General features: G+C 45.6%; 1 protein-coding gene across 1 annotated transcript in view; it reads right to left on the reverse strand.

Annotated features, from left to right (window-relative positions):
• The window catches only part of LOC143030931 (protein argonaute-2-like), a 238,563-nt gene that overhangs the window by 57,416 nt on the left and 168,935 nt on the right, over window positions 1-12,212 (reverse strand). Inside the window, exon 11 of the mRNA XM_076194202.1 lies at window positions 5,918-6,084. Within this exon, the coding sequence (XP_076050317.1) occupies window positions 5,918-6,084 (167 nt within the window). The remainder of the gene's footprint in view (window positions 1-5,917; window positions 6,085-12,212) is intronic.

Consider the following 12,212-nt stretch of genomic DNA (forward strand, 5'->3'; position numbering starts at 1 on the left):
GGGGTGAAGGGGGCTTTGGGGAAGAGGGAAATGTCTGTTGAGGAAGGACAGGAGAGTACAGAAGACAGGGGTGAATGGAGAATGGTTGTATATAGATGATGCTGTGATGCATGAGGTGGAATGGGTGGGGGGATGGGGGGTGAGGGAATATGTGTAAGCAAAATTTGACGCAGCCCGAAGGGATTTCTCCCTGTCTTCTCCTTTTATGCATGAGGGGATGGAGAGGGGGGTCGCTTATTTAATGAAGCAGCTTTGCTGTGGATGTGCTGTGTCTTGTGACAGTGCTTCTGACCCAGGGCAGTGGACAAGATGCAAAGATGACCAGTCATCCAGGAGGTGCTAAGATAAGAGAGAGGGTGGAGGGGTGTGGAGCGTATTCAGTAATAGAATAGGTGGGAATGATTTTATGCCATTTCCTTTTTTGCTACCTCCCTTTTAATGAGGAAAAAGCCTTGGTATATGTATGTATGTATGTTTTGGTTTTGGTTATTTTGTTTTTTGGTTTCATATGCAATGTTTTACAATTACAATACTTGGGACATTTTGTTTATGCTTATTGCTTCTCTGTACTGCCAATTTGTTCTGTTTTCTGCTTGTGTAATGTGCTGCTAGACTGCTTTCAACAATATGTGCTTAACCCATTCAACTCCGATGACATTTGGTCAAATAAAACAAAAAAATCATAAAACACCAAAATCTTTGATCAAACACCAGAAAAATATGACATCAGTCCTCGCTTCGCGAACTGAATCTGACCTGCTGAAATGGGGATGCATCTTATAGGCCCATGCATCCTATATGCCACTGAATACGATATGTGAACTGTCCTGGACTACCTTCAAGGCTGAGGTTTGAGTGGGTATTAGTCGTGCAAACCAAAGGTGGGGGAGTCTTAAAGAAGAGAGGCTGGAAATGAATATTCTTAACCTCTTCACTCCGGGGCACATCACACGTCTGGCAGCATCAGCTGCCCGATGTGCGATGTTGCGTCATAATAATTGCATTATAAAAATTAAAGTCAGTGCTCAATCGTTCGTTCTCTTTCACCCGTGAATTTTGATAACCATAGAAAATATGATGAAGCCAGTTTAGAGAGAATGAAGTTACGTAGGTACGACTACAATAAATATAATCAAATGGCTGACATCGGTATCATCATGTACCCACTTGCTCCTCATGTCGCCTACGTGTGTGGCACCGTATGGAAATGGTTAAATGTATTTGAGATGAAGTGTCTGAGAAGTATGACAAGGGTTACAAGGTCTTATAGAGCCAGGAATGACATGAGGAGGAGAGTGGGAGGTGGAAAAGGAGATGGAAGACAGGACTGATGAAAGAATATTGGGATGGTTTGGACACATGGAAAGAACGAGTGAAAGATTAGCAAAAGAGGTGTGGAAGGCAGAGATAATTGGAGTGAACTTGAACAGATGACAGAGGATGAGATGGACAGATGGTGTGAATGGGACTTTGAGCAATAGGGGAATGACTGTTGAACTAGGAAGGGGGAAGACAGGGGATAAGGTTGAGTGGAAAATGGCTTTGTATAAATGATACTTTGATGCAGCCCAAAGGATTTTTCCCTGTCTTCTCTATTTTCCACATGAGGGGATGGAGATTTTTTTTTTCTGATTAAGGGAAGCAGCCTTTCTGCGGATGTACTGTGTCTTGTGGCATTGCTTCTAACCTAGGCAGTGGACAGGAGACAGGGATGATCCTTCATCCATGAGTAGCTATGATGAGAGGGAAACGAGGGTGGTGGATGGAAGTAGAATGGGTGGGAGTGGATGCATGCTTTTGACTTGGCTACCTCCCTTATAAGAGGGAGGAACCCTTAGCTATATAGTTAGATTAGTAAGCACGTGGGTACCCATCACCGGTCCCTAATTAGGTGGGTGGTTGAGTGATTATTGTTTTATTCTATGTCTACAATCTTATTAATGCTGTTTTGCTAAAATCTCTTCTTTGGATGGAAAAGTATGTTTAACTGCATTTATGGTTTGGAATCTGGTCAAGCACCTTTAAAAATTGTCTACATGACCTGCAAGAGGAAAGCACTTCCTATAATTTTGGAAATGCAGACTCTCAAAAATGGGGGGGGGGGTGTTGAGATATCTTCCCTTACCCCAAATTGAGGTGCAACTTTATGGGTAATTTGGAAGTTTTGACTAGAATTTTTTCAGTTCAACTTGTGACTTTCTGGATGCTGAGGCATCCCATTAACAAGACCTGCAGGCTATAAATACAATTCATATAATTATAATTTCCAGTCCGATTTCTTGTGCCACTGTAACCACTCCCTACTCCCCCCATCATCTATAAACAGCCTTTCTCCATTCATCCATACCTTGCCTTCTCCCTTCCTTGCTCAACAGACATTCCCCTCTTGCTCAAAGCCCCTTTCACCCCAAGCATCTCAACCTTGTTTGTCCTCTCAAGTTCACTCCATCCACCTCTGCCTTCCACACCTCTTTTACTAATCTTTCTTCACTCATCCTTTCTGTGTCCAAACCATCCCAATATTCTTTCATCACCCCTATCTGTCATCTCCTTTTCCACCCCCACTCTCCTCCTCACTTTCTTGTTTTTCATCCTATCAGACCTTATAACCCCTACCATATTTCTCAGATATTTCATTTCAAACACATTTAAACTTCTCTCTGACTCTTAAGTTCCAGGTTTTCACCCCATATTGTGCCATTGGCACAATCTCCCCTTCACATCTCTTCTTTGCATCCATTCCCAGATGCTTATTTCTCATGACACTTTTTAATCCCCCAAGGCATTTACTTGCTTCTCTCAATCTACAATTTACCTCCACTTTTCCTCCCACATGCTTCCTGAAATACCTAAAGCTATCCAATTCCTCCAGACTCTCTCCTTTAGACTTGCTTCCAACTCTCTGCCATTTTCTCCCATTGTACACCTGATTACCTTACTTTTACCCACATTTACCTTTAACTTCCTCATATCATATACCTTCCCAGACTCCATCACTAACAGCCATAATCCTCCCTCTGACCCTGCCACAAGCTCAGTGTCATCAACAAACAACAAGTGGATCACCTCCTTCTCTCCTTTTCTTTAACCATCTCGAGTACTCAGCCTATTACCCACACCTTTACACCTCCTGAACCACATACACACACTGAACAGCCATGATGACATGACAGTCCTGATAAAGCCCCATCTTTACTTCAAACTATTTTTGTAAAAACTCTTGACTACCTCTAACAGAATTCCTCCAACCCCATATATCTGCAATACTTTCCATAGTGTCCAAGTCACTTACCTAACCTGAAACACCCTAAAGTTATATCAAGAAAGAGAACTAGGCCATAAGAAAATGAATGGGGAGAACATAATTATAAAAAAGGGAAAAATGAAAAAATACATTCTGTATTCCCTAAAAGTCAAAATAACATAGGTCCTGGACCCCTATATATTTACACACACATATATATTTTAAGGATAGGATGGAGAAGAATCCTGCCACCATGATTCCTATGAGTTTTGCCTATGGACCTAGAGGTCCTGCTCTCTGTATCTTCATTCTACAAGAAGTCATCATTAAATATGTGTGATGGTGGTAGTGATGATGGGGGTAGGGATGATTCTTCATCTACAAGGAGCTGAGATAGAAGGTGAACAAACGGGTGATGATAGGAAGTAGGATGGTTGAGGGGTGGGTGCATGCCTTGGCTGGCTACCTTTCTTATATAGGGAAGACTACTTTTGGTATATTTACCTAGTTGTATCTTACGGGAAAGGGGAGCTAAACTTGTGGTGTCCCATCTTTGCATCTCTCCATATCCAGTTTGCTCTTAATCCATTAAACTCCGATGACAAGATGTCTTGTCATTTGGTCAAATAAAACAAAAAATCATAAAACACCAAAATGTTTGATCAAACACCAGAAAAATATGACGTCAGTCCTCGCTTCGCTCGTGAGCGAAGCGAGGACTGACGTCATATTTTTCTGGTGTTTGATCAAACATTTTGGTGTTTTATGATTTTTTGTTTTATTTGACCAAATGACAAGACATCTTGTCATCGGAGTTTAATGGGTTAAATTCTTGTAATGTTTTTGTACACACTGTTTTTTCAATGTGTTCCATACATCTACCACTCTGTGGGAAAAGCTGTTCTTTTTCAGGTCTCTTCTATAATTGAAATCCATCATCCAGGAGGTGCTAAGATGGGAGTGGAGCGTATTTAGGGATGGAATGGGTGGGAATGTTTTTATGCCTTTTTATTTTTGGCTACCTCCCTTGTAAGGGGGAAAAAGCCTTGGTATATGTATATGTATGTTTTATAATTGTCCTTTTTAAACTTCTTTCCATGTCCTGTTGTGTTTCTCCTATCTCAATTTAGCAAGTCTTCTCAAGAATTTCCATGCCCTTCATAATTCTATAGATGGTTAACAAGTCTCCTCTTTCTTCCTCTGTCCCAAAGTTGGCAACTCCAATTCTATCAGTCTTTCTTCATATGAATATTTTGAGAGTTCTGGGGCCATCCTCGTAGCTGTTCTCTGGATTCTCTCAATCTTCTTTATGAATAGATATGGAGAATAGATGAGTGGCAGGGTGGTGAGGTAAACCCAGAAATTAGTTGGAGTTTTATTCACTGACATTTCACCCTTACTGGAACTTCTTCAGCTTTGAAGAAGTCCTTGTAATGTGAAAATGTCAGTGAATAAAACTCCAACTATTTTCTGAGTTAACCTCAACACCCTGCCACTCACATACATACATATACCAAGGCTTTTTCCCCCTTACAAGGGAGGTAGCCAAAAAGGAAAAGGCATAAAATCATTCCCACCCATTCCATCCCTGAATACACTCCACACTCCTCCACCCTCCCTCTCATCTTAGCACCTCCTGGATGACAGGTCAACCCGACACCTTGCCCTCTGCCTTGGGTCAGAAGCAGTGTCACAAGACACAGCACATCCACAGCAAGGCCACTTCATTAAATCGGCAACCCCCCCCACTCCATCCCCCCATGCATAAAAGGAGAAGATGGGGAGAAATCCCTTCAGGCTGCATCAAATTTTGCTCACACATACTACCTCACCCCCCATCCCCTGCCCATTCCACCTCATGCATCACAAACATCATCCATATACAACCATTCTCCATTCACCCCTGTCTTCTGTCCTCTCCCATCCTTCCTCAACAGACCTTCCCCTCTTCCCCAAAGCCCCCTTCACCCCATCCATCCACCTCATCCTTGGACGTCCCCTCATGTTCACTCCCTCCACATCTGCCTTCCATACCTCTTTTACTAGTCTTTCTTCACTCATTCTTTCCATGTGTCCAAACCATCCTAATACTCTTTCATCAACCCTATCTCCCTTTCCACCCCTGTTCTCCTCCTCACCTCCTCTTGGTGAGGAAATATTGCGATGTTGTCTAGGGATTGTCAGTGTGGGGCATTGTAGAATGAAGTGCTCTGTGTCTCATGTGCTGAGGTTGAATCTGTAGACAGGCCTATTCTGTATTGATACTGTTTTAATGCTGGATGGTGTAGTACTTGCTTCTCTTGACAAGAATTTTTACATGAAGCTGATGTCTGCTGGGTGTTGCTAGAGCACTGAGTTTGACTGTCTTGGAAAGCTTATGTCTGAATGTGAATGCATTTTTGTATGGTGTTTTACATGGTACATGTGGGAGGCTGTTACATTAGAATAGTAGCCCCCCCCCATTTTTTTTTAGCATTCATATGTAATGAGATATGTAGGTGGTGTCTAGGGTTCTGAAAAAGAACTGTACCTATCAATTTTATGTGATGTTTTTTGGGGGAGGATTTTAGCTTCAGTGCACAAGTAGGGCGGTCCTGCTGCCTCCTGTTCTTACTCTCAAAGCAAAGCAAAGCAAAGCAAAGCAAAGCACGGCATAAAGTAATCAAAACTTACCACAGGACGAGAATCTGGACCAATGATATTGTTGGTTCCTCCTACTTTAGCATTGATCTGCTGAAGGATGTTGCGGACAATAGCAGGAGAACACCTGCTTACATTACTACTATTTACACATTGTGTAATCATTCCTATTTCAACATCACCAGCCACTTTCACTTGTGCTGGAAGACAAATAAAAACAATATACATTTACATCGTAGGACAAGCAGATATGATGTATGGGCAAGTGGTAACTGAGAGGCTTAGGGGAGATTTAAGATTGATTGATTGATTATTAGAGTGGGCAAAAGCCCGGCACAGGGTCGTTAGACCATTCGTGCCATGGGATAAAATAGATAATGAGGTTAAAATATTAAATTCTAAAAATTAAAACAACTACAACGTTATTGTCTGACTAATTATTAAAATTATCTACAAAATATATATGAAGCCTAGACATTAAGTAGCGAACTACAATAGAAGTAAGATTACCAATACATAGGTACGACACAGTTAAGATTAAATATAATAGAATAAATTAATGTCTTTTAAAAATCCTACAAGGGGTTGTATCATGGGTGTAGCACCAAGCATCTTACGGAGGTCAGGAGGGAGGCCCCACTTCTGCCGCCAAGGCTCGTAGTATCTGCACTCGAGCAGGAAATGACGAACGGAAAAGGGGGAGCCACACCTCTCGCAAGAAGGGGGAATCCGGGGAAGAGAGAATAAAAATTCGTGGGTTATCTTTGTATGTCTAATATGTAAACTGTTTAAAAGTTTCGGATAGAAACGGTTGTGGTGGAAAAGGAGTGGCCAGCGATCTGCAGAACATTTTATGCTCCGTAGCTTTTGGTTCGTTCTAATATTGTCCCAGGTGGTGTCAAACTTTCTACGCATGCGGGAGATGGTAGTGCGGATGTCGGAAAAGGGAGAGTCCCTGCGCGATGGTAGGGGACGGGCCACCGCAGATTTGGCCGCTCTGTCCGCCTTTTCATTGCCAATGATACCAACGTGTCCAGGGGACCAGCAGAATCGGACAGTTTTTTCCCTGGCTGCTGTTCTCGTTAGCCACTCTTGGATCTCAGATATCACGGGGTGGGACGGAATAAAATTAGTAAGTGCTAAAATTGATGATTGAGAGTTGCTACAAATGGTAAAATCATTAAAATCTGAATTAAAAATAAAGTGCTTCAAAGCGAATAAAATTGCGTAAAGTTCAGCCGTAAAGACAGATGAGCTGAAGGGTAATTTAGCCGTGAAAGTTTGAGACGATGTTATGGCTGCGCAGCCCACACCAGCGGGAGATTTTGACCCGTCAGTATAGACCGCGATGGAGTCGGCATGTGATTCTTTATGCTCCTCAAACAAGGCAGCAACGATGTAGGGCAGGTGTCCACTTTTTGATTGTTCCATGGGGCAGAACTCGGGAATGGACTTGCACCAAGGCGGGGTATCAAAGTTTCTGGATTCAGACACCTTAAGGGGGCAGTCGCTTCCCTCCTCAAGTACACGGAGTGTACGTATGTGTGCTGGGACTGAAGCTGATCTTTTGGTGTTGTTCGTATCCCTGAGTCTCACGTTATTAACCACGTCAAAAGATGGTATCTTTCTGAACGATTTGCACTTGAAGTAAAAGGAGAGTAAATGTTGCTCCCTTCGGTTAGAGAGCGGCAAATCGCCAGAGAGGACATAGAGGGATTCGACAGGAGAGGTACGGTAGGCACCAGTACACAATCGCAAAGCCTGGTGGTGTACTGTATCGAGGGAGCGGAGGGACGTTGCACTTGCCGAGGAATAGATCTGGCACACGTAATCCAGCCATGATCTTATGAGGGCGTGGTATAATCTGAGGAGCAAAGGCTGGTCCGCTCCCCAGTCGCGTCCAGAAACCGTCTTTAAGATGTTGAGGGCGGAGAGGGAAGATTGTCTAAGATTGAGTATATGGTTGTTCCACGTAAGGTTTTGGTCAAAAATGACCCCAAGAAACTTAGTCGACTGCTCATAGGGTATTGGAATGCCTCCCAGAATAATATGTGGAGGAACTTTCTGGCGCGGTCGTTGTTGAGACTTGCAAAAGTGCATCGCCACCGTCTTCGATGAGGAGAATCGTCAGCCTCTGTGAGAGGCCCAGGAAGTAGCAGCATTTACACCGCTCTGAGTGGGTGTGATTGCTGTGAAAGGTTTATGGAGGAGAAGTACAAAAGGAAGTCATCAGCGAAGAGTGAGCACTGGAGTGAAGTGTCTGCCTCAGCAACCGCCTGGACTATTCCATTGATGCTGACCAAGAACAAGGTGGGGCTGATGACGCTGCCTTGGGGGACACCTTGCTCCTGGGGTTTGGGCGACGAATATGTTCCACCGATCTTCACCCTCAGAGTCCTATCTGATATGAAAGCTCAAAGGAAGGAAAACATCCTACCCCTTACTCCCATCTCGAGGAGGTTCATCAAGATACCCCCTCACCAAGTCGTGTCGTACGCCTTCTCCAGGTCGAAGAAGACGGCGATGGTTTTCATGTTGCGCACTAGGGCGTCCTGCACGTGTGTCGAAAAATGGAGTAGAGGATCTAAGTAGAGCGGTGTCGGCGAAAGCCGAATTGGTAAGGGGTAAGGTGGTCTCTACTCTCCAGGTAGTGGGGAAATCGAAGGTTGACCATCCTCTCAAATATCTTGCATAATACACTCGTCAGGGCGATCGGCCGGTAACTAGAAGGGATCTGGTGATTCTTGCCTGGCTTGGCTATGGGGATGATCGTAGACGATCGCCAAGATAATGGTAAGAGACCAGAGTACCAAATCCTGTTATATATTGCTAGAAGGGTTGTGAGAGTCTCCGAAGGAAGGTGTTTAATCATGTCGACACTAATCGTGTCGTCGCCTGGGCTAGTATTCGGCGTCTGGTCAATGGCATGCTTGAATTCGCGGAGGGAGAAGGGCAGATTTTAAGTTTCAGTGTCGGTAGGAGCGTGGTCATCAAAATTCGTCACGTGATCCAGTAGCTGGAGTTCTTGATGTAGGGCAGTAGAGCTGGAAATACGGGAGAAGTGTGTGGCGAGTTCCTCGGCCACCTCGCACGGTCTGAGACAACACGGTGTCATTTATAAGGAGGGACGGTTGAGGAGATGGTATGTACCTGCCAGAAAGCTTCTTCACTCGGTTCCAAACTGACGCCGAAGGCGTCGACGTTTTAATGGTCGATACATAGTTCTGCCATGATATACACTTCGCCTCCTTCATATACTTTCGTTTGGTCGCAACCGCTTTCTGGTATACCATCTTATTGGTCTCCGTCGGAAGGCGACAAACGCCGGTAGCAGGAATGAGCGGTGTCACGAAGCTTCCGGCAGGTGGTGTCCCACCAGGGAACAGGTGGCCTGCCAATCGGTGGGCAGCTAACCGGTATAGAACCGCCGGCGGCGTTAAGAACAATTGAGACGAATTGATTATAAGCTTGAATCGGGTCATCCACTCGCAAGTCACAGTTCGGAGCACAGCTCCCCAAAGAGTTACCAATTTGCTGCTTTCAACTTCCATCTTTGGGGCTGGGAGATGGGGGGAGGAGAAACACGAGAGACTACTATCGGGTAGTGGTCGCTGCCGTGTAAATCCGCACACACCCTCCAGGAGAAGTCCACGAAGACCGCTGAAGTGCAGATTCCGAGGTCAGGACAGAAGTAGTGTTGAGGAAGATGTTATGATAAGTCGGGTTTTCATCGTTCATGAGGGAGACCTCGTTCTCCTCTAAAAGTTTTTCAATGGCGCGGCCCTTCTCGTTACGGGAAGAGCTATGCCAAAAAGGATTGTGTGCGTTCAGATCACCAAGAATGATAAATGGGGGTGGGAGTGCATCGACAAGTTCTTGAATGTCGGAAGCGTTAACGCTAGAGCTTGGTGGCAGGTATAGGGAGCAGATCGTGTAGCTCTTGCTAAGGAAGGTACAGCGGTCGCCTGGAGAGTTGTGCGCAAAGGGATGGCAGAATGTTGAACGCTTGCGTGGACGACTATTGCAGCACCGCCCCTGCTTGGAGAACCGGCTGCAGGAACGGTACCGTAGAACCTGTAGTTCATACCTAGATTATAGTGACTGGAGGGAAGCATAGTTTCTTGAAGACAGACAACTCCGGGGTTGTGTTCACGGAGGAGGTACTTCAATTCCTCCCCGTTCGCACGAAGACCTCGGATGTTCCATTGAAGGAGTGTCGTGGGTGGTGAGAATTTGAAGAATTAATTAGAGTGCCACCCCCGATGGGGGACGGCTTAAGTTGGCCATCATGGGGTTTACGAGATTCGCGTCCCATAGGAGTTTTCTGAGGTAAGGTCTTGGCTCTCTGGTCTCTTTCTTTCGGTCTTTGTTCTGGTGATTTAGAAGATGGATCGGGATTAGGAGGCGGTTGTTTCCTCGACGGATCTGGCGTGGTTTTGATAGGGTGAGGCTGTGTAAGCTTTTTATTGGATTTGGGGGACACTGAGGGAGGAGGCTGAAGGGAGGTGTTGGAGGGCGCGGTCTTGGATGGGCGGTCGTTCGAGTCGCCGTTGGGCAGGGGTCGTTTCTGGGGAAGCTTCTTGCCGGAAAGGGCAGGGGGATGTTTAGGTAACTACGGGAATGATGGAAGGTCCAAAAGCGAAGTTGTGGAGTTGCTTGGGCTCTTCATCATAACGTCTCCGGTACCAGGAATCTCCCCATCCTGCACAGACGACGGGGTGGAGATGGATGTCATCTGGGGGAAGTCACTCATTGATGAAGAGTTTGCACTAGATTGCGCCAATGGAGGCTGAGAGCACGATTGTCCCGAAGAGGGGGGGCTTTTTCTCCAAGGATGGTGTGGGCGATCTATAGACCTTAGTTGAAGATTTTGATGACTTGCTAGGCTTAGAGTTGTTCTGGGGCGATTGTGACTTACTGGCTTCAGGGCGCTTCTTCGGTGATCTATCAGAAGACATTTTGAGTCGAGAAGAAGGATTAACTAGATCCAGAGTGCCAAGATTGGATGTATTTGTCAGATATGGAGGGGGAGAATCAAGTATGAGATTACCGTCGGTGATGCGAGATATGACACGTTAGGAAGTCGACTGGCGTGAAGATTGAGAGGATTGGGCGGGGACGGTCGCGGCGGATGATGTGGTATCCGGATGTGATGATGAGGGACGGGGCGACGGGTTAGCCTCTACTGAAGCCTTCGTTGCCGATGCGTAAGACGTGGGGCGCTGACCCCCCCCCCATAGGATGTCTGCCGCACCGCGAAAGCTGGTTCGGTTATTGTACGCAGTTTCCGAGACCAGTCTTTGCCAGGAGTGTTCCTCACACTCCCTCGAGAATGTGCGGTGAGTGCCATTACAAGCAGCGCAGGTTGGCGCGAGATCGCAGCATTCACCCTCAGTGACGTGGGATGGTTTGGCGCAGTTGCGGCAGAGGGCAGGAGAACTACAGATCTTGGAGGAGTGACCGTACCGCAGGCAGCGGGTGCATGTCCTTGGCGATTGAACGTAGGACCTAACCGTACAGCGGTGGGGCCCAATCATGATCACGTCTGGGGGATTTGGGTCGGAGAATTTCAATATTATCAGCAGTGTTGGGACAAACTTTTGTTCTTCTGTGCTATACTTGGATACTACGTGGGCATCCAAGACGTTCTGGGGGCACATGTTAAGAAGGGTAGTGGTTGAAAGGCTACTAAGGGAAGAGTTAAAAATCTTACCCTTTGAGCCATTATAGTCATCATATGGAGAAATCTTGAGGATTCCGCTGCCATAAAAAACTCCGGACGTACCCTGGAGCATAAATCCCTGGTGGGGTCTTACCTTCAATAGGTAGGTGTTGCGACCAAAGCGCGTGAAGGTTTCTGGAGTGAGTGGAGGGTTGGCGATCATTTTGTTGATCATTTTAAATACTAGGACATCGTTACTGCCCTCCTCGACAGTCACTAGGTTATACACGGGGGCTAAAGCATAGGGATGGGGACGTTCAGGGAGCTCGGGAGTAAGGTATGTATCATTAGGGACAAAGTCATCGTCTTGTTTTTCAATATTTGATATTTTTAGGATGGAACATTTTAAGGTCGAATCCGTGATTTTATTACCATTGAGGGCAACGCTGGCTGCAATGCATTCTGATGGAGCTAAGAAACGCACATAAAAGTTGTTATAATTTGACTTAACACGAAGAGAAATACGTTCGATAGTACCAAAAGGGGTAACTAGCTTCATGAGCTCAAAAAAGTTTAGGCGCCTTGGGGCATGTTCGATGCCATGGAGTCTTTTATTCGGGGTAGACAACGCTGTCTTACCAGCTGCGTCAGCTGGAGCCGGACTTG

The sequence above is a fragment of the Oratosquilla oratoria genome, chromosome 12 (genome assembly GCF_046742065.1).
Source record: "Oratosquilla oratoria isolate Oo_2021 chromosome 12, ASM4674206v1, whole genome shotgun sequence".
NCBI lineage: Eukaryota > Metazoa > Arthropoda > Malacostraca > Stomatopoda > Squillidae > Oratosquilla > Oratosquilla oratoria.